This window comes from Erithacus rubecula (assembly GCF_903797595.1).
Source record: "Erithacus rubecula genome assembly, chromosome: 18".
NCBI classification, from domain to species: Eukaryota; Metazoa; Chordata; class Aves; order Passeriformes; family Muscicapidae; genus Erithacus; species Erithacus rubecula.
The window spans coordinates 8,220,431-8,248,253 of NC_136670.1; the positions used below are offsets into that span (position 1 = coordinate 8,220,431).

General features: G+C 54.9%; 2 protein-coding genes across 12 annotated transcripts in view; both read right to left on the reverse strand.

The window, feature by feature from the left end:
- Nucleotides 1-490: 490 nt before the first annotated feature.
- On the reverse strand, nt 491-22,728 carry UCKL1 (uridine-cytidine kinase 1 like 1). Of its 6 annotated transcripts, none has more exons than XM_079321648.1 (15): nt 22,586-22,728; nt 14,800-14,990; nt 14,131-14,237; nt 13,614-13,784; nt 13,338-13,409; nt 11,693-11,882; nt 10,809-10,870; nt 5,785-5,804; nt 3,369-3,467; nt 2,931-3,024; nt 2,567-2,629; nt 2,127-2,249; nt 1,732-1,839; nt 1,404-1,560; nt 491-861 (listed from the first exon to the last, which is right to left on the reverse strand). In XM_079321648.1, the coding sequence occupies exons 1-15, from the start codon at nt 22,633-22,635 to the stop codon at nt 785-787; spliced, it is 1,584 nt and encodes a 527-aa protein (XP_079177774.1). In that variant the 5' UTR covers nt 22,636-22,728; the 3' UTR covers nt 491-784. The 6 variants fall into 6 exon arrangements, with proteins under 6 accessions (XP_079177774.1, XP_079177773.1, XP_079177770.1 ...); XM_079321647.1 differs by having other exon boundaries at nt 14,800-14,993; nt 22,586-22,727; XM_079321644.1 differs by lacking the exon at nt 22,586-22,728 and adding an exon at nt 18,922-18,996.
- Nucleotides 22,729-24,010: 1,282 nt separating this feature from the next.
- ZNF512B (zinc finger protein 512B) overlaps nt 24,011-27,823 on the reverse strand; it is a 29,919-nt gene continuing 26,106 nt past the window's right edge. For all 6 annotated transcript variants that reach the window (XM_079321637.1, XM_079321636.1, XM_079321639.1 and 3 more), the window contains one exon: nt 24,011-27,769. In XM_079321637.1, the coding sequence (XP_079177763.1) occupies nt 27,476-27,769 (294 nt within the window). In that variant the 3' untranslated portion in view covers nt 24,011-27,475. The remainder of the gene's footprint in view (nt 27,770-27,823) is intronic.

Genomic DNA, 27,823 nt, shown 5'->3' on the forward strand with positions numbered 1-27,823 from the left:
AGTGTTGTCCAAAAGCTCCCTGAGCTCTGGCAGCCTTGGGACTGTGACCATGGCCCTGGGGAATTTGTTTTAGTGCCCAACCACCTTTCTTAATATCCAACCTAAAACACCCCATAAAGCAACTCCAGCTGTTCAGAGATCAATGCCTGCCCCTCCACCTCCCTCAGGAGGAAGCTGCAGACCCCAACAGTTTCTCCCCTCAGTCTCCTCCAGGCTGAACAAACCAAGTGACAGCTGCTCCTCATGTCGTTTTCCCTCCAGATCCTTCACCATCCTTGTGTAGCTCCTTTGGATGCTCTATAATGGCTTTGGTTTCCCTTCAGGCAGGAGAAACTGCCTCCACTCTGGCACCAAGTCTTCATTTGGATTGAGGGTGCGGTATTCTTGACCACCCACCACTGCTCATGGCATCTCCCCCTCCCAGTACTGTAGTCCTGAAGGGTCACAAATCCTTCTAGGCACCCATAGAAAGTGACAAAGAATGGCTCCATTCAAGAAAACCAGAGAAAAAATTTATTATTGTCCTTTATAAAATATCTCCAATAAGTTATATAGGCAAATATTTAAATTAAAATAAATTAACTCCGCTCTATGCTGGGACACACAACTGTCCATAAAGTCAAACTAGGATTTATGTTTCTCTGAAAAAATATGCCCAAGATCTCCGATGAAGATTTGAAAAAAATATCTATGCTTGGTGAGAGGAAGGAGGAATCTGCACTGGACAGAGGGGTTAAGGTGCGGTGCTGAAGCTGCCTGGTGCCAGTGGCACCTCCACATCCAGCTAAGTGCTGAGAGCATCCTCATCATCACTCCAGTCAGGAGGAGCATCCGTCCCAAAGTACCGATCACCAAAATTCCCTGTGGGGAGAGAGACAGTCAGAGTGCAGCACTGTGGGAGCCTTGGCACTCACCCTCCTGCCTGTCCTCATCCCAGCAGGAAAGGGGACCAGAGCAGGTTTATCTGACAACCTGAACAGCAGGAAAACTTGAGTGGCAGCAAAACTGGAGCAGCCTGTAGGCTGATTTAACACCCGGTGGAAGGTGTTTGCTGGCACAGTAGAGGTGAGGACAGAGAACACAGTGAGCTTATTTTGGATGAACTTGTGGAAGGTGCAGTTTAGGGAAAGAGGTGGGCACAGGGCTGTCCCAACCTGACTTCTCTGCCTGGGGTTGGAGGAGGCTCATGGCATGTGGAATGGCTCCTGCTGCTGCCCCACGCCCTCAGAGCCAGCACGGTGATCCTGACACCCACCTGCAGCAGGACTCAGGCAGGGCACCGGGGCTCTGGGTAATGTAAGGCCAGACCTGAATTGCTGCTGACAGCCAGGGCCTCATTTCCTCTCCCCACCAGAAGCACTAAAAATCCCCTCACCACAAGTCATGCCTACCAAGACACTCACCAATGCCAGGGATTATCCGAAACAGGTCATTCACCTTCTTGTCCACAGCTGTGGTGATAATTTTCACCCGGGGGAATGCGTAGGCGACCGAGTGGACACCCATCTCTGCCATGAGCAGGGAGAGCAGGAAGATCTTGTCCTCTGGGACATCATGATCCTACAGGAAGTGCATAGGGATAGCTCAGGGTGAGTTACCCCAGCCTGTGCTGTGTGCCCTGACACCCTCCTTCCCGCAGAGGAGCCAGTTCCAGGCACATCCCCTCAGCATGGCTGTGGCTGGTGCTTTGCAGGCTGCTCCAGAGCCAACCCCCTGCTGACCCATCCGTACCAGCAGCACCCTCACTGCCATCATGGCTGCAGCACCCGTGGAGACCGTGCAGTCCATCAGGATGACGTGGTCCTCGCTGATGTCCTTCGGCAGCCGCAGGTAGTGGAGCTGGTTGGAGGAAAGAGAGAGCAAAACAGAGCAACCCAAGCCCTTCTCTTTGAGGAGTGAAGGATCTCTCCTGCCTCTCTGTCCCTGGGACCCAGGCTGTCAGCTCAGAGCCAGCACAAACACTCAGCAGCAAACCAGCCCCTGAGTGCATAAGCCCACTTGAGCAGCTTTCAAAGCACTCAACCCCTGCCCAGAATAACTCCTGGGCCGCTGAAGGGCTGGCAGCAAACACCTGAGGCACGGCCCCATCGTGCAGGCAGGTTAACAGCAGCAGCCCCAGGCTTTACCTCTGGCTCGCCGGTGTTGCAGTTGGTCTGGATGAGGATGGTGCCGATGCGCACGTCCTTGCACACGGCGCGCAGCGCCGGCTCCATGGTCTCCCCCGCTCGCAGGATGGACACCCCGGTGATCTGCAGCACACAGCCAGGGGGTGCACGGTGTAGGAGCTGCCACCACCCCACACCGGGCTCTCAGCAGTGGGGGACTCTTAACAGGCAACCCAAAGCACATTCTATCCAAAAGAGCTGCTCCACATCCAGTCCACCCTCAGTGAGAGGGCACGGGCAGCACAGTGACACTGCTGATGGCACCCCTGGTCACTGATCTGCCTTTCCTGGTGGTACAGTGTCACACTCATGACAGCAAGCACCAAACCCAGCCTGACGGCAGCAGGGCTCCAGTGCACCCCCAGGGGGCAGGTCTCCATAGTGCTCTGGCTGACACTTACTTGCTTCCCACTGTATGTCCTCCCTTCGTAGTCGTGTCCCTGAGGGGTCTGGACTGTGCAACTCTACAAAAAAAAAACATGACAAGAGTTACCAGGGGCTCTGATGTGACTCTCACAGGAGGTCTGGAATCAGCCAGCCACAAGGGGTGGGACCCTTGGACACCAAGGCAGGACAGAGAGTTGTCACCCAGGGCCACAGGATTGCTCTATAGCCTTGGGGAGTCCTGGTGCATTTTAATCCGAGGGCTGAAAGGACTGCTCCGTGGGGAAGGCTGGAGGAGCAGCACCAGGACTGTCCTGGCTCCCCAGCACTTGAGGGGTAGGAATCAGAGAGGAAAGCCAGCAGGTACAGCCTTGAACCCACCTGGAACGGGAGCAGGGAGAGCGCGTGCTCAATCAGCAACCGCATCAACCTTTTGGAGTAGAAAATGAACTCGTCTCTGCTGGTCTCCTTGTTTCTAGAGGGGAGGGAAAGGCAACATCAGCTCTGGGCCAAAATGTGTCCCAGGAGATGCTGGCAGAGATCTGGCAGTTGCTGGCCCTTCCTGGCTGTTGTTTGCACCATCTGAGCCTGAAACTGTGGTGTCTATTTCAAGGTAAAAAGCAGAAAAATTGTTGGAAAAATTACTGAACAGTAACTGCACTGCTCCCTCTATGCAGAGACCACCACCATCTGCCCTGTCTTGTGTCTCCAAGCCATACAGACAGGCAAAAGTGAGATATGGAAGCCCAAAGACAGGCCAGCCCATCCCAACAGCAGCTGAGCCCCATCCCACCCCAGGAGCCACAGCAAGGGCTTTACCTGATGATGGTGTGCATGCCCCTCACCTGAGGGGTGCTCTTCAGCACACTGAGGGTCTGAGGAAGGGGGTGGCACTGGTGGGCAGAAGCCAGGGCAGCCCTGAAAACCAAAGACATGGTCAGAAGGTCTGGGAAAGGCTGCCCAAAGGCTGGAGCACAGCACACAGCCAGAGCCATCCTCCCAGATGTCATCTCACACTGCAAACACACACAGAGGCCACCCAGTGAACTGAGTGAGCAGCCAGCCCTGCCTGGTCCCTGCCATGGCAAAGGGACCTGCACCCACAAACCACGTCACTGGAGTCAGGGATATCTTGCAGCCCAAGGACCTGCCCTTCCTGCTGGGCAGCTGACCCAGGTTCATAGAATGGTTTGGGTTGGAAAGGACTTTAAAGATCATCTTGTTCCAGCCCTGTGCCATGGGCAGGGACACCTTCCACTAGATCAGGTTAATCCAAGCCTCATCCAACCTGGCCTTGAACACCTCCAGAGATGGGGCAGCCACAGCTTCTCTGAAGGTAGCTGGCCCATCTTGGCTTCCACTCTTTGGGAAGAAAGTGGAAAATAAAATCAAAACCTTTTATTCCAGAGTCTTAACTGTTGATGGAGCTTGGACTCATGGGGTCAGGAGGGGCTGTTGTGGTTGTCTGTGACCTACAAGTGCCATATGTCACCAGGAATTGGACAGGCAGCCAGGCTGGCACATATCTGGAATGTGACTATTTTAGAGACCACTTGGCCCATTCCAAATTGGGAACAGCTTCAAGACTTTATGGCTGGACAGGATTGGCTCTGTGTGACTCATTCCACATAACGAATAGGGCTGGGAGCTATTCTGGGATCAAGGGAACACCATTCACGGGGAAGCGCACAATGGAGCCCCATTAGTCACTTCTCCCTGTGAGAGTGGCAGTAAATGAGAAGAAAGTCACATTTGGCTTCCACAAGGCTGGGCAGGATGGACAAGCAACTTTGTCTGGGAGGAGGGCTGGAGTTGGAAAGCCACACGTCAGAACACACACGTGCCAGCGGCTGCATCCGGCAGAAAACAGAAATCAGGGAGGCAGAGAAGAGAGCAAATGAAAGCACTGCATGATTAAAATTTCAAATCAAGCAGAAACCTGGATTAATGGCACACAGAGGCACGCAAGCAGAGAGGAAGACAAAGAAGATGGATAGGCATGGAGGAGGGCAGAGCTTGAGGCCTCCATCCACACAGCCATCTCCTGGTCTTGGTGAGCCAACACCAAATGACACATTCCCAAGGCTTGTGGGTACTTAAGGGCTCCTTCTTGCTTTACCAGCTCCAGTCCTGCATAGCAGCCAAGAGCCCCCATGCAGGGAATGCTCCAGAGAGCCAGGACAGCTGGCAGCCATGCAGAGAGCACAGATGGGTTGTGGTTCCCTGGTGGGCTTGCCTGCTGTGTGCAGACCCCACAGCTGGTTTGGGACAAGCAGCCCTCAAGGCCCCGGCCCTGCTGTCAGTGAAGCAAGCTCACTCTGTTAGTTGCTGTCCCATGGGTTAGAAGCCCCAGGAGATACTCCTGTGCCAGAGCTGTGCTGCTGGCAGCACCCACAGCTCTGTCCCCACAGCCATCCCTTCCCTCCTCCTGCCAGAGCTGGCCTGGGGACAGATTCTGGGGGCACAGCCCTGCCTAAAGCCCTCTCAGCCCCCAGGATGCCAACACATGTAGTGAGCCCTGAGCCCTGCCTTGGGCAGATGCTGGTGCTGGTGTGGGGGCTGCCAGTTCACCTGCTTTATGGGGCAGAGACAGGCCCCCAACACACCCCCATGTGGCCTTGGCTGGGTTTGCCCAGGTGACAAACTGCTGTTGCCTAAACCAAAGGAACTGTTTGGGTCATCTCCCATCACCACAGCTCACCAAGAAGCACAGGACTGAGCTTGCCCCTGGCACTTTTCCCCTCCATCACTGCCAGGTACATGTCACAGCACCCCACAATGCCAGTGGAATGCACAGCCCCTCTCCTGTCACTGTGTGATCTGACTCCTGCTCCCTGCCACAGATGCCAAGGGTTTTCCAAACTCCATGAGCAGTGGGAACACCTCCCCAGCACCCCGAGCTGCCAACAGACCCCCAAGAAATGCTGTCAGCATTCTACCACACCCATGCAGTGTGGGAGATCTGGACACCACCCTGCTTGGAAGCCGCCCAGTGTTGTGGGGGTCTCTCCATGTGCTTTCTGAGGAAACAGGCCCCATTTTTGGGATAAAGCTCCTCTTTCAAGTGTCCCCACCTGTGTGTGTTCCCCACAGCCCCAGCAAGGCGGGGCCCCAGGAGCTGCCTGCCCCAGGATGCCCTCCCGGGTTAGTGAGGCGCTCACCCTGCGCAGCCCTCGCCCACTCCCCGCCGTTAGTGCCACAACCAAAACACTGCCAGAAGCATTTGGCTCCTCACATATCCCAGCGCAGCTTCCTCTGGTCACCCGGTGCGGGGATGGTCAGGGGAGACAAGACAGGAGACACCAGAGTTTAAGAGGAGAGGGACAAACGGGACATGAAACAGAGGAGAAAGCACTGTCATTAGTCAGAGGGGGAAAAAATCCCCTAATTGATCAATGGCTCCTGGACCTGCCTGGGCCATCACCGTGCAGACCCAACACTCCTCCCTTGGTGACCAAGTCATGTCACCACTGCTCTCCACAGCACTGGCTCCATGAGGGAAAAGAACTGTGTCCTGGAGCCACAGCAGAGACCTCCATCCTAGGCAGTGCCACACTGCAACAGTGGCTCTTGGAGTTTGCAGGGATGTAGAACCACAGAATGCTAGAATGGTTTGGATGAGAAAGTAGATCAGCTCATTCCACCCCGCCTGCCACAGACAGGGACATCTTCCACTAGACCAGGTTGCTCCAAGCCCCATCCAAGCTGGTACTCAGCACTTGCAGGGCTCATGCCAAGCCCTCACCCAGGGCTCCAATGAAATTTCAGAGCAAGCACAGGCATTCAAGACAAAAACCTTTGTCCAAGCCAAAAATCCTTCATCCAACTTGCCCTGCTCCCAGGCAAACTCACAGGGTTCCCAGGAGTGTTCCCCTCCTGCATGATGATGATCTGCTCAAACCTTGGAGAACATGGAAAGCCAAGAGAACTGGAAATATGGAGAGAACCCTGGCTCTGAACAGAGCATCATCTGCAGGGAAGACTTTCCTTCCCCTGGGCTCACCATGACTGTAGAGGGCCTGCAGGCTGAGGGAAGAGCTCAGCCCTTGCAGCAGCCATCCACCCTGTCACCCCCTGCCCATCCTGAGAGGGAAGGAGGGAGTCTGATGCCTCCTGTCCCTCCCTGCCAAGACAGGACTGTGACAGAACATCCAGACAGGCAGCCATCAGCACGTCAAGAAAACATCTTATTTTGGAAACTTATTTTTTCCCCCTGAGAACAAAGGCTTTAAAGGGAAAAAAAAAAAATGTAAGAAGAAAGAGAGAGAGAGAGAAAGAGAAAAAGGGGTGACCATCTCCCAGGAAGGCTTCAGGGAGCATCCTTGGCTCTTTGTGGAACATGCTATCGAGCAGGAAGCAGACAAGAGACATCCAGCTACAAAGGAGATGATGCAGTCAAGGCATTTCAAACACGTACACGGCTGCCTTTCAGGGCTGACATTTCCAACAAGGGCTATTAAACTGCGCCACGGGTTGGTATTTAAAGACACAATTGGCAAAGGGCACGCCAAGCTGATCGGGACTTTGGGGGTGGGGAATATTGATTGGAGAGGGGAATTGGCTGGAAAGAGAGCTGGCTCCAGGAGCAGGGCTGGAATGCTGAGAGCGTGGCAGAGGGATGGAAAACTGGGCTGGGAGCACTGTGCCTCAGCATGGGCTGGCTGCTCCAGCAGGAATACCCACCTGGGAGTGCTGGGATGGAACCACATCTCCAGCATGAGCACAGTCAGATATGCGGGAGGCTGGACAAAAAATATCCTCAGAATGCTAAAGTCCAACCTGTGCTCTGAGGGAATAACTGGGAAGGCAAGCATGCTCCTCAGGAGCCCGTGGCTTCAGAATGAAAACAAGCCCTGCATGTCCAAGGAAGGGGCCATTTGCTTTAAACCCCTCAGAATTCACCCATCTGAGTGGGGAAAGACACTCCCTGCCTGTCCCAGCCAGTCACTTGGCCAGGAGAGGCATCCCTGAGCACAAGGACCACAGACACCTCAGACTGGAGCCAGATCTGAGCATTCAGGTTTTATCCTACCAGCACAAAGCCCTCCCTGTGCCCCCACCACCACCAAACAGCAGTGACTTCAGAACAACTGTGACATTTAGATGCAGCCATTCCAGACAAGAAGATGGGGAATTGTTGGCAATGAAAAGCCCATATTTGCCAGGCACATCTCACTGGATGTGACTCTCCATCCACCCTGTCCTCCTGCAGAGACAGCAGGGCTGGAGAAAACCACAGCAGCAGTAAAGCACTGAGGCTCCAGCACTGGCAACAGATTTGGGGTTTTTGCAAGAATTTTCTCCCATATTTTTTATCAAAGGCATAAGCCTTAAACAGAACATAAAACCACCTGTGGGTGTGGTGATCATGGAGGTGTTTCCAGAGGTCAAGAGTTACTTTTCCAAACTTATTATCATAAAACTTCTAATACTTCATGGATATATTAAACACCCGATTTTTAACTGCAGAAGATCATCTGTACTGAGTAATCCTTTGATTAAGGAGGAGAAAAGAAATTTTATGTGTGTAAAAGTATCTATCTCTACATATACATATATATTTGCACACATATTAGTCTCCTCTCTAATGTTATTCCTGCCATTTTTAAAGCAACAGATTTCTCTTCATACTAAAGAGCACTTTCCCACCTGAAGCTCCAGACACAGAGGGAAGCTTATGTGTCTGTATGGAAATGTCAGGCCCCAGGGTGTTAAACAAGCAAAGGGAAATAAAATAAAGTATCCACTTGTCTAGTCTAGGAAGTGACTAGCTGAGGCAGAAATAAGTAAAGCAGAGCCTCTTCCCTGCTCATCTCAGTTATTTTAAAAGCTCATTGTATGCCAAGTGTAAATCTTAAGGTTACTTGAGTTGAGTATCTCCATGCAATGATGGAGATCTAAATGGAAACCCATCTTCAGTAATGCATTTCCTCTGCTCCCTACAAGAATACCTGAAAGCCTAGGTGGCTTCTTAATGGAAGCAAGAGAGCTGAAGTCCCATCTGGGGCCCCCACACTGAAGAGTTTAAGTAAATCAACATATATGTTATAGCATCTACCTGCAGATACCAAGAAATTAGAAATCCTGCTGGACTTAGCAGGATTTTCTCAGTCCTCCAGAAATGGTTCTGCATCCTCCAGAAGCTGTGGGAAGGTTGGTACCTCTGGCCATGAGAAGCTGCTATGCTCCTTTGGGTGCCACAGGCAGATCCCTGAGTGCAGGGAGGGGCCCAGGGCTCCCATCATTCTCAGGATCACAGACTGGTTTGGACTGGGAGGGACCTTAAAGATATCTTATTCCAACCCCCTGCCACAGGCAGGAACACTTTCCACTGTCCCAGCTTGCTCCAAGCCCTGTCCAGCCTGGGATGGAACAGCCACAGCTTCTCTGGGAAACCTGTGCCAGGGCCTCAGCACCCTCACAGGGAAGAATTTCTTCCTATTACCCAATCTAAATTTCTCTTCCTTTAGTTAAAAACTCTTCCCCCTCATCCTATCACTATCTGCTCATTAAAAAAGCCACTCTCCACCCTTTAATCAAGATGCTTTAATCTAATAATTGACGTTTAATGATCTTTAATCATCAGGGATGGAGAGCAGCTCTGAAAATCATTCAATTTAGGTGATGAAGAGAAATAAAAGAGAATCTCATGATGCAAAGGCTCCCCTCCTGCAGAGACTGGGGAACCCCAGGTACAAACCTGGCCCTGTCCCAGCTTCAGGGGTCTGTGCTCAAGCTGGCAGTATCTCCCTGGGGAGCAGCCCTGTCCCTGCCATCCCAAAGCCAAGGGCAAGGTGGCCTTTTGTCACCATGGAGGGTGACAAAGCCACGTTCTGCACGAGCTGCCAGTCCTGCCATGGGTCAGGGTGAGGCCAAGCAGTGGCTGGCATTGGAAATGCCTCAGCTGCACAGACAGGACAGAGTGAGGGCTCTTACCTGACACTGAGTTCACGCTGCGGCAGCAACACAAAGACACAACGCAACCGGTATTAAGCATTGTCAACACCAGGGTCGTTTCAAGACAAAAAAAAAAAAAAAAAAAAAAAAAAAAAAAGGAAAAACAGGAGTGTTTTCCTGAATTTACATGCAGCCTTTTGCCATTCTTCCCCTCCCCAGGTCAATGAAAGCCCTCCCCAAGCCAACCCCTTGTCTGGCTCACAGTGGCACCCTGCAGGTGCTGGGTTTGCTGTGACATTCCCTGGCTGGATCCCAGGAGCTGGGGGAAACAGCCATTCCCCTTTCCTGGACTCTGTCTCAGGGCTGGGTGCCCTTCTCAGCCTGGCACTAGCAGAGATCCTTCCTCCTGTGACCAAGGGTTTAGAAACCACCTTCCCAAACAGAGTTTAGTGCCCTGAATTCAGGCAGCCAGGAACTCCAGGAGGAGGAACCTGCCAAGACACCTTTGCCAAGAGCAGTCCCTCCTGAGCAAGCATGGGAAGCTGGATGCCAAGGCATGCCAGCTCCTATCCCAGGGCTGAGCAGCTCCTGCCACCTGGGAGCTCCAAAAAAGACTTGAAAGAATCAAGCCCTTTACTTTCCAGTATGTCTGTCTCCAGGTCATGCTCTCTGCACTTCCCAGGACACCACTCTAAGCATTTCCACGATTGAAACATCACCAAAACTACAACTGTGGGGTGGGAGGAGACTCTGCTGCTCAGTGACAGCAACACAAAATGCCATCAGTTCGTTGCAGGGTCCCAAACCACTGGTCAGGACTGGCCCAGGACAAACAGGAGAAGACCTAAAGCCAGTGGTGGCAAAGTGATGGAGCATGTGCCTGGGTCACAGCTCAACTGTGACAAGACTTTGAGTTTTGACACCCAGCAGCTGCACACAGCACAGAAGTGGAGAAGTGGGTGCCTGACTGGAAAGACTGCAGCAGTGTCTGCATGGGAAGGAAGAGGAGAAGCCCAAGATCAGTAAAGGGTTTGGGACAATGCTGGCCCTGAGAGGGCTGCAGGCAGGGGGACACATCCCTCAGATCACAGGAGGCTGCCTGGTCACCTCATGACTTGCTGCCCCAGAGAGGGAAGGAAGATGTTGCTGGACCATGGGTGGCAGAGGAGCCAGGACCAGCCAGAGCACAGGAGGCAGTTTCCTTCCCTGGACTGAGGGAGAGGGCTGGGAGGAGTTCACTGGAACTCCCACACCTGGAGCACAGGAGAAGCCAGGCCATTCCCACCTGGGCACCCAGAGCATGGCTCCCTGCCAGGCCAGGCTGTGAACCCCCCTCAGCACCCAGGACCAGGCAGCTCTTACCTCCTCCAGCTGGCTGTGGACGTGCTGAACAATCAGGTCAATGGCCACAGTGTTTCCACTCCCTGGAGTGACCCAAAAGCAAAAGAATCACAGGATCAGAATTGTAAAGGTTGGAAAAGCCCTCTATGATCATCAGTTCCAACTATTAAATCAGCACTGCCAAGTCCACCACTAAACCATGTTCCCAAGTGCCACATCCACACACCTTTTAAATCTCTCCAGGGATGGTGACTCCACCACTGCCCTGGGCAGCATGTGCCAGGGCCTTACAGCCCTTTTGGTGAAGAAAATTCCCCTGGCATTCAATCTGAACCTCTCCTGATGCAACTTGAAGTGGTTTCCTCTTGTCCTGTTACTTTATACCAAGGAAAGAAGAATCACCCTGGTCAGGATCACAGGCTTTTTCCATGTTTCTTCCCTAAATTCCCCACTCTGTTCAAAACCACACAGCCCTTTCCTTGCAAAGCAGGAGATATTCCTGCTTTTATTAAACTCTTATTCAATAATCTGTTATTGGGTATCTCCAAGTCACTTCCAGCTCATAAAACACTGTGCTGCAGGAGCAGGTAGGGCTGAGGAAAAAGCACAGACTTTTCCCATGCAATTGGGCAGTGCTCAGAGACCCTCAGCTGCAAGGACCTTTGCTTTGGTATGGAACAGCCACTCTGTCCTTGCCAGCCAGAGAGAGCTCCAGGGACTCTGAGGCTACAAAAGGCATGCCAAGGGGAACAGAGGATTGCCACAACTGCTTGGCACCAGTTTCACCATCATGCTGCTTTTTCTGCTCTCTGCCTAGGGTTAGGTTCAGAAAACCACAAAGCCCAGAGCACCAGGGACTCTGAGGGGTTTCAGGGGTGTCACAGAGGACAGCCCTGGGCAGGTACCTCGGGGGACAACGATGTCTGCCAGCCTCATGGTGGGCTGGATGTACTGGTCAAAGGCAGGTTTCACAAACTTGTTGTACTGCTTGATGACCCCCTCGATGTCCCGGCCGCGCTCGCTGATGTCCCTGCGCAGGCGGCGCACCAAGCGGATGTCTGAGTCCGTGTCCACGAAAATCTTCAGATCCAAGAGCTGAAAGGAGAGGGCAGGGGACAAATCCCACCTGATCAGGTGTGGGACTCAACCCACATCTTCCCCTGCTGCCCCAAGCGGGGCTGAGCTCAGCCCAGCATCTGTGGAACAGAGCCTGGCTCTGCTCTGCTCCCGCCTGCCTGGAGCTTTGCCCTGGAACCTGCTGATGCTGCTTTGAGCTCCTTGCTGCCACCTTATTCTCTGTCCCCTGAGACCTGTCCTGCTCCAAACCCTGCCCCTACTCTGTCCAACACTTTGGCTGGATGCTATTTAAGAGCAATGAAGAGACAAGATGAGTTACTGTCCATGACACATACCAAGCATCAAACTCTTAATCAAAGAATCCTTGGATGGTTTGAATTGGAAGGGACTTTAAAGATCATCTCATTTCAAGTCTCTCCCACAGGCAGGGAATTCATGCTGGAAAGGAGCCCAGCACAGCAGGGCAGCTCATGACTCTGTCCTTAATTGCCAGAGGCAGGAGTGGGGATGCTGAGTGGAGTCTCCTGGGGGATTCACCCAGCTGTCCACTGGAGGTCATCCTTGCTCCAGAAAAGTGCAACTCAAGCACGCACTTGACAGAGGAGGAAACTCTTTTAGACTGAGTTTGGCAGTCTGTGTATGGCTCACTGCCTGCTGCAGCATTTGTCAGGGCTGCAAAGATACTCCAAGAGATGGAGACAGGCTGAGAGAGCTGGGGTTGTACAGCCTGGAGAAGAGAAGGTTCTGGGGAAACCTTAGAGCCCCTCCAGTACCCAAAGAAACTCAAAGAGAACTGCACAGGGACTTTGGACAAGGGCCTGGAGTGACAGAGCAAGAGGGAGTGGCTTCACAATGCCAGAGGGAAGGGTTAGATGGGATATTGAGAGGAAATTTGTCCCTGTAAGGGTGGTGAGGCCCCAGCACAGGGTTCCCAGTGAAGCTGTGGCTGCATCATCCCTGCAAGTGCTCATGGCCAGGTTGGACAGGGCATGGAACAACCTGGCAGGGGGTGGAAGATGATGAGATTAAGGTACCTTCCAACAAAAACCATTCTGTGATTCTATGATATATCCAAATAATCCCCAAGAAAGCCTGAAGTGCTGGATGATTCCAAGCCAGGAACACCAGGCTTTGTGCAGCAGAAGTTCAGCAGACTTTGCCTATGGCTGTGCAAGCTGCAGCATGCAGTGTGGAGCTGGGCTATTTCTAGTTGTGTTTATGCACCAGCACTGCCAGGAACCAGGTCACCACTCAGCTCCTGTTTCCTGGCCACGAATGGCTGAGACTGAGGTTTTTGCTGAAACACTTGACCTCTGCAGGGGCTCTTCCCTGACTGCTAGGAGTCAAATCCTATTTCTCCTGCCCAGGGAAGGGTGTAACCTGGAAAAGAAGGTCACCTCCCTGCTGCAGGACCTCAGAAGAGAGCATCCTCCCATCATCTCACCCCAAAATTGCTTCAAAACCCTTCCTCACCTTCAGGAGCTCCTTGTCTGCAAATGCCATGATGCCCTCGAAGATAATCACATTGGCACCATACAGGGTTTTCTGTGGAGTCAGAATGGATGTGGTTAGGCACAGCACACCTGTTCAGAGATGCCCATGGAATCTCCCTGTGACAGCTCACCCTGAGCCAGGCAAGGAGCAGAGGATGCCAGCAGCAATGGGACTGCAAAGGCTGGGGGGCTCCAGGCAGCCCCCCTCTGTCCTGCCATGGCCACCCCACCCTGTCCCACCCTCAGTGTCCCATACCCATTCCTTCTTGCGGCTGTGGGTGGTGAAGTCGTAGATGGGGATCTTGACACTCTTGCCTTGCTTCAGCTTCTTCAGGGTGGCGATGATGAGGTCAAAGTCAAAGGCGTCGGGGTGGTCAAAGTTGAAGTCATTGCTGGCTGCCTGCTCCTGCTGCTGCTTGGTCAGCACCTGCCACGGAGCAGAGCTTAGGGCACGTGGCTGGGCAGTTCCCTCCCCACTGCTGTGCCCACTCACCTCTTCCCTGCCCCACAAGAGCCACTGGAAGGGAAAACCACACAGCTGTCCTTAAATATTCAACATGTTTCCTTACCAGGGGTTACCACACAGTCCCAGACTGATGTGGCTTGGAAGGGACCTTAAAACTCATCTCATTCCAACCCCCTGCCATAGGCAGAGACACCTTCCACTAGAACAGGCTGCTCTAGGTCCTGTCCCACCTGGCCTTGGACACTTCCAGGAATGGAACAAGGCCAAATTGAGGAGCCTGGCCAGGCCAACAAGGGTGCAGCCTCACCTTGTAGAAGGAGTCCATGGACAGCAGAACCACCCATGGGACATCAAGAGCTTCAATGATCATGGTGGCCACTGTGGTCTTCCCAGAGGCACTGCCTCCTCCCAGGCCTGCCAGAGAAAAGGGATGAAGCCACCAACCCCAGACACAGCCCTTCCCAGCACAGGCTGGAGCCCAGGTGCTGTGCTGTTGCACTAAGCTGGAAGAGCCTCCAAAGAGGGAAGTCACAAGCTCACAAGAGATTATCCTGGAAAATGTCAAATGGTATGTACTGGAACTGCCAGCAACATGCCCAGCAAACACCAGGAAACCCATAGTTATATGGTTATGTAACACAGGGAATGCTGGCAGGGGAACCAGTCCAGACTGAATCCCCAGGAACTCGTGACAGCCCAGGCAACAGGAGCTGAGCGAGCAAGAAGCAGAGAGTGGTCTCCTACATCACCCCCCTGCACACTCTCAGGTTCAGCCCACCCAATCAATGCAGAACTAACCACAGGGACTCCCCCTGCTCCTGTCCAGGGTGCAGCCACACCCAGAAGGTGGTGGGGCAAGAATCCCATGGGAGAGCCATGGGGCAGGGGTGACCTAACCATGACAAAGGTGACCCACCTATCACAGAGGTGACCCACCCATGACAAAGGTGACCTGCCCATGCCAGAAGTGACCCACCTATGACAAAGGCCTCCTTGGACTGTGTCCCGTGCTCGTTGTACCAGGGGGGCCGCCCTGCTGTGTAGATGGTTCTCTTGCTGGTGCGCAGCAGCGGCGGCTCCGACTTGCACTGGCTGGTGGTCCGCTTGCGGGGGGGCTTGGTGGAGCCCACGGTGGGATACAGCCTGTCCAGGGACTCAGCACTGCTGCTGCTGGGTGGGGACAGGAGGGCACAATCACCAGTGTGGGGAAGGACACACGTGCCTGGCCTGTGGAGAGAGGTCTTGGGGGATCCTGTGTTGTAGAGGTGAGGGATGCAATGGAAGAGTGGGACTGCCAAGCACAGCTGCAGCACTACCAGCACCACATCTGTGACCCGTGGCCACGGGCAACACTGAGGAATTCTCACACAGAAGCAATTTGAACCTGGAGGAGGTGCCTTGCAAACATCCCTCCCTAAAGTCCTGCTGTTTGAGGAATGTCTGCCTGAAATAAATTCCCCAGTGAGGTCTCAAAGCATTGAGGGGTGTGTAACAGGGGGCAACAACCCACCCTGCTGTGCCAAGGGATAGAAGTCAAACACATGGGATACAACACAACCATCCTCATCCTCCCATCCCCAATCCCTTTCCTCTCCCCACTTTGACTACTCCACTCCCACCCAAGCTCTAGTTCTGTCACCCTTTTATCCTGAAACCTCCAGGAACAAAACTGCAAGCTGGGCAGAGCCATCAGCTTTGCCTCGGGAGTTGAGAGAGCTCTGAGCTCATCCAAAGCCCTGGAACTGCTGAACATTCTCCCTTATCTCCCCTCTTGGAGAGAAACAAGGCACCCTCCAGAACCCCTTCCAGCTTGGCAGGAGGAGAGCTGTGGCCAGGAGGTGATAAGTGGCCCCTGGCAAGGAGATAAGCTGCAGCTGCTGCCAAGGGGCAGGGAGGATTATTTATACCAGTGCCTGCTCCTGTTCCACTGCCTCAGAGTGATGTCTGCTCCCTGGGAGGAAAGTGCAAAGGGCTCTCCTCACTAGCCATGACTGGGCTGGAAGGGAAACCAAGAGATCTGGGCACCACTGGCTCCAAGCCATCACTGTTTGGTACAGCCTGGCTTAGCCAGCAGGGCTTTGCTGCTGCTCTGTTATGGCTTGCTCTTGAAACGGCTTAAACTGCAGGGCTTTACAGATTTTGGGTTGATTTTAAGCTGTTTTGGTATGAAGATTAATTCCCTTCCCTCCCCCAGTCCTTTTTAGAACAATTTTAGATAAAGCTCAAAATTTCAGAAGGGCCATCTGTGTGTGAAGTGACCAGGCAATCCCCATCCCTGCACAGCAAACAAACCTCTGGACACTGCAGGATGCCCCTGGCAAAGCCCTGGGCACTGCAGGATGCCCCTGGCACACCATCCCTACCTCTGGCACTGGCACATCCCTGTGGAGCAGGCAAGGACACAGGGATTTGCCTGGCTTTGCTGAAGTCCTGCTGACAAAGGGCAGGCTGCAGCTCCTGCCCCTGTGACAGACCCTCTCCCATCCCTAAGCTGTGCACTCATGGGGTGCCCACAAAAGCACCAACACCCCATCCCTTGCTGGAGCCATCAGCACACACAGACAGTTCCAAGCACTACCAGGCTTGGGCTCAACCAGGAGCCCAAAACTCCCCAATTGTTGTCACTTGCTTCTTACACAGGACACTAATTGAATAGATGGTGGACTCTGGACTGACACAAGTGTCAGCCCCTTATCTAAATACTTTCATACCTCTGATTGACCATGGGCTCAAAAGGCTGACACCAAAGATGGTAGAAAATGTCAGCAGGTCATTAAAGCCTTGTTGCCTCTTGTCTGTTGCTATTCCATGGGCAGCACCACACAACACAGACCCCTTCCTCCCACAGCACAACCTGCTAGCTCCACCAGCACCACCTCTCTCTCCTCCTAGCTCTTCATACATTTTCTCTTACATGCATAACACTTGTGTGCCCTTTTACTGTTTTGCAGTTGGTCAATAGACATCAGCATTCAGTCTTCAGCTTCTTCTCCTTCAATGCTGCTCACCTGTTTTATACAGCTGCACCCCATTCCCTATGTCCCATAATCTGTTCTCCTACAATCTATGACTCTTTAAAAGCAACCCCAGGAGATGATATCCATCAGGAAACCTTCTGGGGTGTCTTCTTGTGAAAAAATGGCTCCTTCCATGGGGAGAAGCAAACCCAGGTGGGATGTTTGGGTCTCCTCTCCCAGTGGTGATGCTGCAGCAGCTGTTACCCACTGATGCTACTCCCAGAGCAGGGCTGACAGCAGCCAGTGGTGCTGGGGTATGACAACATCACTTTGGCTGGATGAAAGCAGAGGTGACAAAAACAGGTTTGTTTACCACAGGGAAAGCGGTTCCTCTGATCCACATCCCAGCCTCTCTCCTGGGACTGTGGTGACTCCAGAGCCTCCTGGGCTGCCTGGCTGCTTCTCCTCTGGGACTGCAATCAGCCTCCATGAGACAGCCTGTGGGGATGCTCTGCTCCTCAGTGACACACAGCTCCCAGCTCTGCTGTGCCAGCCTGCAGATCCTGACCCAGGCCACCATTCCCAGAGCGACTTTGAGCTCTGTTTTTGGAGCTGGAGTTAGGCTGAGCTCTGCTCCCACTGCCTCCAACCAGCACCAGCATCACCCAGCTCCTGGCAGGAGGAAGAAGCTTGGACTCCAACAGCTCCACCAGTGCCCAGAATTACAGCCACAACCCCACCCCACTCTCCCAAGTGTCACCTCTCCATTCTGCTCCCTGCAGCACACCCAGGGTGCTGGCACAGAGGGGACACTGCTGTGGGATGAAGGGACACACCCCTAGGAGAGGAGTGGAGCCACCCTTCCCCTGCACACCTGGGGCTGCTCTGGGATGCAGCACCTGAATCCCATCCCAAGAGTTGGTGCTCTGCCTTATCCAAATAATTCTGAACTTTCACCAAATTCTACACATTTCTATCAGTATCATCTAAAACTACACCTTTATTCCTCATCTACTGCTCACCTACCCCTGCATCCTCTAGGCAGATGATATTCTACACCTCTCAAATCTGTATTCCCCATGATTTATTTGGGAGAAGCAGGGCCATGGGGCTGCAGGGCTGTCCTGGAGTTCTCCAGAGGTCATGCCTTTTCTCCTAATGTTACACTTCAAGATTTGTAATGTTTTCCATGGCTGCCTTTGCCAGGGAGAGGTTCTTCTTGCTCTGAAGGGTTGGCTGATCTCAGCCATCTCCACTGGCCATTCCTGCCTATATCTTTTCAGAAATTCCCTACAGCAGTGCTGAAGCCCCTGCAATGCCCTGTCCCTGGACTGTGATGCCTCCAGAGAATGGGACTGTTCAGAGCTGGAGCTGATGCCATTGCTCTGCCCAGAGGAAGGTCCTTGTCCCACACGGACCCTCCCCAGCAGAGCAAACTCCTGGGGTGCCAAAGCCACACAAACAGGAAAGGAAACATCACCCGGGTGTGGCAACCCCTCTCCTGCCAAGCCTTCCTGGAGGGCTCGGCTGTCCCCAGCTCTCTCCAGGCTGTCCCCAGCTTTTGGAGATGCTTTGCCTTCCCTGTGGCTTGCTGGAGCATCCCAGAGGAAGCCTGGGGGGGGTCCTGCTCCTGAGAAGGGCTCTGCAGCTCTCCTGTTGTGCCAGCACAAATGAAGGAAGCTCCTGTTCAGTCCAAGCATGGATTTCCTGAGGTGCAAGGGACACCCCTGTCCTTCCCCATTGCCATCCCTGTGCCCTGTGCTCGGGCTCTCTGCCTCCTGCTGCCTTCAGAGACCCCCGAGCACCCCAGATCCACGCTGGGCTGGGAGGGCAAAGGCAGCAGGTCCCAAAAACGCCCACAGCAGCAAGGAAAGATGGCACAGCCCCAAACCTGAACTTGGCAGCAGACAGCAGAGCATGTCCTGGACTCTGTGCCCCGTAAACAACCCAGGGACCGAGCTCCCAGCCCTGTGGACCCCCCAGCAGCCCCACAGCCTGCTCAGGTGCCCTGTCCCATGGGAAGCCGATCTTTTCAGACAGGAACTGGGGCTGAGACTGGGACAGGAGCCACCAAGAGTTCACTCCAGCAAACAAACAGACAAAAACCAGCAAATCCCACCCAAAAGCGAAGCAAAACTCACCCTCCATCGGGCCCAAGGGCCCAGCAGCCGGAGATGCGGACGCTGGAGAAGGCTGGGGGGCTGCTCATCTCCCCCTGCCACGCTCCAGGGGCGACCCCCTGTCCCTGCCCACGCTTCAGCTCCTGTCCCACAGCCTCTGGCACTAGCAGGGGCAGGGAGGGGCTGTGCCAGCAGGGCTCCCAGGGTGATTCCTGGGGCACGGAGCCATGCACGGGGTGTCCCCCTGGAATGGCGCTGAGGGGTCCCAAGGGACCGGGGTGGGGCAGAGCCCCAGCAGATCCGGGGGGCTGGAAGATGGAGGCAGGCACGGGGAGCAGAGCAGGGGGAGTGTCTGTGCCCGGGAGCTGCGAGGCAGTCAGCAGCATAAGAGGATAACTTAACCTCCAGATTACGTTCATTACCTGATATTAATAGCACTGGCTTGATTAAAGAAAAAGAGGGGGGTTGGGGTTGAGGTGACACCTCCCCTCACCGCCCCCAGCACGGGCAATAAACACCATCCCAGCAGCTCTGCTGCCGGGACTGGGCGTGCTGGGCTGCCCCGGACTGTGGCTCGGCAGGGAGGGCACCTGGGAAGGGACAGTGACAACAGTGACACCCACACCCACCGGCACCGGTGAGTTCTTCTCAACACCTCTGGGGAGGGGGCTGCAGGCTGCAGGGGATGGCCCCAGAGCAGGGGTACCCAGCCAGCTCCCCTCATGCAGCTGTGGAGCAGCTGGGGCTCTGGCCAGGGGCTGCTGGCCACGTAGGGCTTTATAGTCCGGGACTCACACCCCTCTCCCTTGGCTCTCATCACTGGGGGGTCTGGCTGAGGGTCCCCCCGGTCACTCAGCTTCCCCAAGAGCTGCCCCTCACTGTCCCCTCGGCCCTGGAGTAAACAAGTGGGTGAAACTCAACACCCCGGGGCTGCAAGTGGCTAAGAATAACATCCTGCTGGCTGCTGTGCCCGGCCATCCACTCCCCCAGCACCCCCTGCCAGCTGCCCCTGCCCCCCCCTCTTCCAGCATCAGCCTCTGCAGGGAGGGCAGGGAGCCTGGGCATCCTGCAGGCAGCCAGGGAGCCAGGCAGCTGCTCAAGGGCAGCTGTGCCAAGGGTGGGAGATGCTGGGCAGCATGGCAGGGGGGTCCAGGCCAGCCCTGGAGCAGAGGCTGGGGCAGAGCAGCCCTCAGCCCACAGCCTCTGGCTGCCAAGGAAGGGAGGAGGTGGTGCAGAACACACTGGAGGGCAGCCAGGGACACAGAGCATCCTGACAAAGTCCCATGGCCACCAAGTGAGAGCCCAGCCCACCCCAGCATGGTGAGACAGGGTTCCAGGGAGGGTGCTCCCTTCTGCTTAGCACTAACACCTGGAGATGGGGCCAGAAATGGAAAAAGACCCTTTCCTCCTCCTCCTTGAGCCAAGGTTATTCCAGAGGCAGGAGAAACACACTGCCTCCAAGACCTGTCAGGAAAACCCTCCTGCTCCTGCTCACCAATGGGACCTGCAGAGCCTCATCCCAAAAGATGGAAACCTGAGGGGGGTCCTGAGGCAGGGATCTGGACAGGAGGGTTTTGGGGTAACCTGTCCCAGCAGGAGCTGCAGCTGCTGCCCCATGTCAGGGAAGTGAATGATGATCAAAGGAACTTTTCCATCCCTGATCTCCGCCCGGACTCCCCTCTCGCTGTAAAAGCTCTCTCAGAAGTTTAAAAATAAAATTCCCTTCCGGAGCCACTTCTGTTCCTTCTCATTAAAGAGGCAGAAAAGCAAAGGGATGCGAGGAGCCCTGGCCCAGGGATATTGTTCTTATCGCTCGCTCCTGCTGCACTTTTCCTGCCTTTGTTAAAGGTCCAGGCCACAGCAGCAAGTCTCCCAGCATCCCACCCAACATCCCCACTGGGCTCCCAGGTGGGACACACAGCTCCAAAGCCCAGCTGGCACTGAGCCTTCCTGCTGGCACAAATCTCCTCTGCTTCCCAAGCCCCTTCCCAGTTTCTGAGCTCTTGCACAAGTTGAAATTCCTGGGTTTTGGAATTTTTTCTTCCAGGTGATTTTAAAGCAAATCCCTCCTCTAATGGCAGACTCAAAATATGGAGAAAGGAAAGCAGGCACGAAGGCCAGGATCCCATTTTCCTTCTGGTGCTGGCAGCTGCTGGGTGTGTTCCCCTGGGATTTAAGGATGGAAGTTAGACTGCATATGGATTTTCCTTGTTTGGTCACAAGTATTGTCATTGGATTGGTGTAGGAGCTGCAGACACACCAAGCCCCCAGTAGAAGGATGCCTGTTCCCAGGAGAGGGTCCTGCTCCCAGATCCCATCCTGTGAGCAGCACCCACAGGAGCATGGAGGTCAAACCTGCTTCCTCTAGCACTGAGCTGGGCTTTTTTGGGCTGGATCCACGTGTGCCAGCTCTTGGCTGGGCCTTCCCTGTCCCAGAAACCATCCCAAGGGATGGAGGAACACTGCCAAGGAATGGAGGAACATGTCCAAGGGATGGGTGAACCTGCTTGAGGAATGAAGGAACCTCCCTGAGGGATGGAGGAACCCAAACACGGGATGAATGAGTCTGCCCAAGGGATGGAGGAACCCACACAAGGGATGGAGGGACCTGGCTGCCATGCCACTGTCACATGTCATGCCCATGGAACCCATGGAATGCCACTCCCAGCCTTGTACCAAGCTCTGTCCTGCCTGGAGCCACCTGGAGCTGGACAGTTCATCCCAGCAGCTCCATGCACAGGTGCTCCCTTCCAGCTCTATTATGGTCTCTGCTCCCTCACCACAAAAGGACAAACATTTCCCTCTGCAAACCCAATTATCTGTTGCTATTTATACCGAGTGGGAGCCACAGTGGAAGAGCCTCTGTTACACAACCCAGTTACTCATCCCTCATTTGACTGGCACAAACTCTTTCCTCTCATCCTCATCCTCATCCTCCCTCCCTACCATCCACTGCTGACCCACAGGAAGGCACAGGCAGCTGCCAGCAATGGGCTTAGCTGCTGGAACATGCAGGATGGGAACAGGGGGACACTGGCAGTGACTCTGGGGTTGGTTGGTTGGTGCTGTGGGGTGTGGGTACCCTACAAGCAGGGATGCAGGGATTCTCCATCCCTATAAGCTTTGCCACATCCCCGGAGCACTAGTGATGCTCCAAATGCAATTCCCAGATATTTGATGTGTGGAAGCAGTCAGTCCCCTGAGGATTGTGCAGGAAAAAAGGGTGGAAAATACAGGGAAAACATGAGTGTGTGTGTGTGTGCGTGCTGGGGGCTGGAGGCAATCACCCTGTATGGGGTTTTTGGGTGGAAAAGTTTAGGCTGTCCCACTCTTCATCTTGACGGAGTGGATGTATGTGCGAGCAAGCCTGGAAAATGGGAGGCTGTGGCTTATTTGCAGGGAAATTAAGGGCAAAATACACAAAATAAAGGTAAGGGTAACAATATGAAAGGGGGGAAAAAAGTAACGAAAATAAACACGGGGGAAGAAATGTTTGGTGGGAAAAGCTCAGGGATTTAGTGGAGCCATGGGCTCGGGGAGGCCCCACTCGCGGAAGTGGCAGCGGGGGACGCGACCGGCACCGCCGCCCCGGGAGCCGCGGGCAGCGGGAACCGGCGGCTCCGCGGCGCCGCCGAGCCGGTCCCGACCCGGAGGGATCAGCCCGGGAAATGAGAGCGGGTCTTACCTGTCGTGCGGCTGCGGCGGAGCCCCCTCGGGCAGCGGGGCCGCGGCCATGGTGCTGCGGAGCGGCGGGGCGGCGGGGGCGGCGCTGCCGCGGGGATCCCCGGGACTTGTAGTGCGGGATGGGGCGGCGGAACCGAGCGGGGCACCGGGTTTGGGGGACCCTGGGTGCTCGGGGTGCTGTGGTCATGGGTGAGAGCTGTGCGGGAGGTGGGTCAGTGTGGGCACGGCTGGGTGCTGTAGGGGTGTGGGGTGCGGGTGGGGGTTGGGAGGTGTAGGGGGGAGTTTTGGGTGTGGGTCGGTGCTGTAGGGGAGTGGGGAACTATTGGAGGGTGTTTTGGGTATGGGTGGGTGCTGTAGGGGAGTGGGGAACTATTGGAGGGTGTTTTGGGTATGGGTGGGTGCTGTAGGGGAGTGGGGAACTATTGGAGGGTGTTTTGGGTATGGGTGGGTGCTGTAGGGGAGTGGGGAACTATTGGAGGGTGTTTTGGGCGTGGGTGGGTGCTGTAGGGGTGTGGGGAACTATTGGAGGGTGTTTTGGGTATGGGTGGGTGCTGTAGGGGTGTGGGGAACTATTGGAGGGTGTTTTGGGCATGGGTGGGTGCTGTGGGGCTCAGAGTGATGCTGCGGGTACCTGTGGGCGCTATGGGGCTGCGCAGTGCCATCCCTGCCCAAGACATCCCTGCTGAGAAATGTAACACACGGCACCCCCACCGCCCTGCAGCTGGGGGATTTGGGGGACCCCGGGCTCTGACAATGTCTCTGGGAGGACCCCGGCCCCGCGGGGGTCCCGGGGCGCTGTGTGGGGTCTGGTTTTGCTCGGCATCGCGCTGCCCCGGGGCTGGGTTTGGGTACCACATGCTTGGGGATGCGGGGGGATGAAGGCAAGGAGCGCTCCCGGGGTCCCCACCCGTCCTTGGGGAGGCGAGAGCGCCCGTGGGGAAAGGCTGCGTTCTCAGCAAGCTGCAGGATCAGCCTAAATCTGTCCCTGACTTGGATTCGGTGCCAAAAAAGCTATTAGGGAGCAGAAGAGGATTTATTCCCACGCTGGGAGAGCCGGGGGGTGGCCCCGGGTCCCGCAGAGCTCCCCAGGGAGGAGAGATCCTGGGCTGGATGTGGCCCTGGGGCCAGCAGATGCTGGATGCTGCTGATGGGATGGGTGAGTTGGGAGCAGCTTTAGGGGGATTTCTGCCGTGGGAGGGGCTGTGGGCACCGGGGATGCTCCTGGCACCAGGAGTGCTGGTGTGCCGAGTGCTGGTGCTAGAAGCACCACCAGTCCCCACCTTCCCCATCCTGGCTTTGGGGCTGGTGACCACACACTCCATCCCCAGCAGCTGGGGGAGTCCTCACAGCCATTGCCACGAAGGAAGGATAAATCCAACCCCACCCCAACCTCCCACTGAACTGCCCAAAACCACTGATGAGACAGTGCTAATAAAAAATCAATAACCATTTATTCGATACAGCTGTTTCATACATACAGTACAGGGAGCGCCTCGGCGCTGCTCGGAGCTGCTCGGACAGTACTCTCCAACTGAGGATTTGTCAATGATTAACAAAAAAACAGATCATCACAAATTGGGAGTTTATTATAAGATAGTTTACCGTTAAAACAATTTTATTTTTTGCAAATAAACACTTTTTAATATATATATTTATATATTTATATATATGGTTACAAGTGATAAATTGAAAATTTTTTTTTCCTTTTTTTTTTTTTCTGTTTTAATTTTTTCCCCAAAATACACTTATGCACTAATAACTGGCATCGACGAGAAACATTCGGATATGCCGTGGGATGGGTGTCACGAGGAGAGAAAGAAAACAAAATGCTCCCAGTGTTCCTGGGGGTGAGAGATGCTCCAGGCCTGGGCAGCTCCATCCACCGTGGCTGGAGCTGGTGTGACACAGCCAAGCTCACCAGGGTATGGTGTTGGTGCCAAGGGTTCCCCAGTTCCCCATGACCCAAGCTTTCCATGAGGTTCTTCCCACAGGCTTGCAGTCCATGCCTGCTCCCATGGAGGTTTAGCCCTTTCCTCAGGGACACGGGATGGTGAGTTTCCCCAACAGTAGAGGTGCAGGACCACAGTGTCACTGTGTCCAGGGTGACAAAATCCCCAATTCCCACGTGTGATGGGATGGAAGGGGACAGGACACCTCATCCCCCATCTAGTCCCTCTGCCTGTTCCTCTGGATCAAGGTAGTTTCCCCTCTGGCACTGCCTTGCTGGGAGCACCTGAAGGGGTACAACCTACTGGCCCAGCAATGCCACCATGGTGTCACTCGGCCCTGCCCGCTCACCTGTCGTGGCACTGGCAGGTGCTGGTGATCCCAGCATTGCCCTGGAACCTTCCCTGGACAAGCAGGAGAGTAAAGGATGTCTCATGGAGAAGGTGGAGGGGGGAACATGCTCCTCTCTGAGTGATGACTAAGTGGGGAAAACACCTTTTTTGGGTGGGGAAGGGAACCCTGAAAATTTCACCTTCTCACAGAAATTCCCACCTGACCATGGTGCTGCCCCCACTGGGGCTGTGAATGCTCTGAGGGTGACAGGGAGAGCCCCAGCACCAGGACTGCTGCTCCCAGTGCCTGCCCTGAGACCCCAGATGGTCCCTGGGGTCCCCTCCAGGGTGGTGTCACTCTGCGAGGACACTGCAGCTGTCCCTGCTCCTGTCCCTGCCCCTGCCTGACACTCATTATGGAAGCAGAGGCAGGTTTTGATCCAGACCCCATGATGACCCCTGAGCCAGCCCTTTGTCTACCCCAGCCTGAGCAGCTCCCGGGGCTCCCCCCCGTGGAGCACAGTGCTGCCTGTTAATTTAATCAATGAGAAGCCAATTAATTGCATGTTAACAGAACAGAGTCCCAGGCCATGCCCAAGGGGAGACAGTGAGGATTGTGTGGTGACCATCCAAGCCAGCAGCCTGGGCTACACCTCCCTAGGCCAGGGCACGGAGCTTTCCTGGGGTCTTCCCTCCATGGCAGGACATGATTTTGGGATCCAGAGGCTCCCTCTGCACCCTCACAGAGATTTCAGTGCCAGGCTCTGCCTGTCCTCCCCTTCCTGCTGCTGCCTGTGAGCTTTCCCAAGCTGTGCTGCAGCTCCCAAAGCTCTCCCCCTTCCCCAGGGAGGCAGCATCTACCCCAGTGACACCATGCAAACACAGATCCCATGAAGTGCAAGCAGCAACCAGGCTGAGCTGCAGTGACTAATTAAGCTTTCTCACTAATTGCCTCGAGGCCCAGCACAGCCAGCAATGCTCAGGCAGTTCCCTCAGCTGCAGGCATGTGCCCAGCTTGCTGGGCAATGCAGATGGTGGATCCAGGTACCACGGACAGAGCAGGAGCCCTGGCTCCCTGAGAAGCTTCAGCCACCACTGTCCCCCCTCCCTGGCTGGAATAACCTGCCAGTGGAGGGTGTTAATTATGCCTGAGCTGCTGGTTGGAGCAAGGAATGATACCGAGCCTCTGGCGGGCGACGAGGAGCAGTGAAGGAAAGCGAGGACTGAGGTTTGAATTGATTAAAGCAAAAGCAGAAGCTCCCCCTCTGATGCCTCCTTCCAGGCTCTGCATAGGGGAAAAATCAAATTAAGGTTTTCTGTTGTGTTACTGAGAGGAAACATGCCCCTTTCCCAAGGACAGAGGTAGCCTGGTTTTGCCTGGAGACGGGCACACCCCGGTCCAGGGATGGCTCCCCCGGGGCTGGAGCGAGGTGTGATGAAGTGCCAGCACAGGAGCAAAGAGCTCCGGGTTAGAGCAGAAGCAAGGATGGCACCACAGGGTCCTGCCACCCCGAGGAGGGTGGTCAGGGGCTCAGATGCATCTTTGGAAGCAGAGACTCCTCCTATGGTGGGTCCCAGCCCAAAAGGACAAGAGGAATGTGAGGTGCCTGGGCAGCAACTGGGCTCATCCTACAGCAGGAGCCGTGATTGTCTCTCGATGCTGCCCCTGTTACACACCTCCTGTGGCCACAGCTGGGGAACTGAGACTCCATTCCTCCCTCCTGGGTGACTGGCACCTTGGGGATGGAGCACAGTGGGACCCTGAATCACCCTTGGATGCCCCCAGGCTGGGGGACAGTTCCTTGGCTGCCATCTCCCCCTAACCCTGGCACTGGCATCATGTCTCTGCCACCACATCACTCCAGGCAAACACAACCCAAGCACCGGGGCACAGCTCCCTCACTGCACTGCCACTCTCCACGGCGCCCACAGCATTCCCACAACTTCCCATTAAACCCTCCAGCCTGACCAGTCCCGGAGCTCCCCCTCTCCTGCTCACACCTCCCACTCTCGCAGCGTGTCACAATCCTGCTCTGTGCCTCGCACCACGCAAACCCTGCCAGGCTGACACCGCACAGAGCCGCTCCCCGCCCAACCCGCGGCTGCAGGGAAAGCGCTGCCAAACCCCCGGACCGCAGCATCCCTCCCGCCCCTCCGGGTCAAACATCTTTGGAAACATCACCCTGGAGCTGGGAGGCACGGGAGGGTCCCCGCCACGGGACCCCGCTGCTATTGCACTTCTCTCTCGCTCAAGCGTCACCAGGTTGGCGCAGGGAGGGGAATCACGGGCCGGGGGAGGCAGCGAGGCCCCACCGAGGGCTATGTACACGGGCAGGGGGTGGAGCACGTTCCAGCTTCCTTGATCCTGTTTGTTTTCCAGTGTGAAACAAGGTCCGTGATTTGTTTAAAGTGGTTAATTGGTATTTTCTGTCTCTTTTTTTTTTTTCTTTTTTTTTTTCTCCTTTTTTTCCTTTCTTTTTGTAAAAAGAGGGTGAGAGGAGGGTGGGGCAAGGGGAGGTGGGTTGGGGAGGAGGGGACATAAAATTGGGAGAGACCCCCACCCTGTTACCCTGGGCTGTAAACGAATCCTCGGAGACGAGTCTCTGAGCTGCTCATTTCTCGGGCATCTTGCTGGCTCCTCCCTTCCGCTGGCTCGGGGGCTTGAGGACGAGCTCGTCCCCCTCGGGGCTGCCCCGGGAGCCTTCCCAGTGCTCGAGGGTTTTCTTGTGATTAGTCTTTGCTGCCACACTCTCTTTGCCCTTCGGGGACATTTCCGGAGGCCTCTCCTTGGGTTTTCTCCCCCTTTTCTTCCCGTTTGTGCTTTTCTTTTTCTCCTCTTTGCTGGAAGAAAGCTGTTCTCTGTTTTTCTTTTTCCGGCTGGCCTCTGAGGAGGTTCGGAACCAGTTCTGTGTCCGTGGGGTGACACGGGGGTTAGTGACACTCCTGGGGGCAGGTACTGC

What these genes read in the sequence shown, in the direction of transcription:
- UCKL1 (XM_079321643.1), bottom strand. Translation starts at nt 18,989, where the DNA reads ATGAGCAGCCCCCCAGCCTTCTCCAGCGTCCGCATCTCCGGCTGCTGG. An exon ending in GCCCTTGGGCCCGATGGAGG is followed by an intron (nt 14,994 to 18,921) that starts GTGAGTTTTGCT and finishes GTCCCCACCCAG; the next exon opens with CAGCAGCAGTGCTGAGTCCC. An exon ending in GGACATACAGTGGGAAGCAA is followed by an intron (nt 2,250 to 2,566) that starts GTAAGTGTCAGC and finishes TGTGTGCTGCAG; the next exon opens with ATCACCGGGGTGTCCATCCT.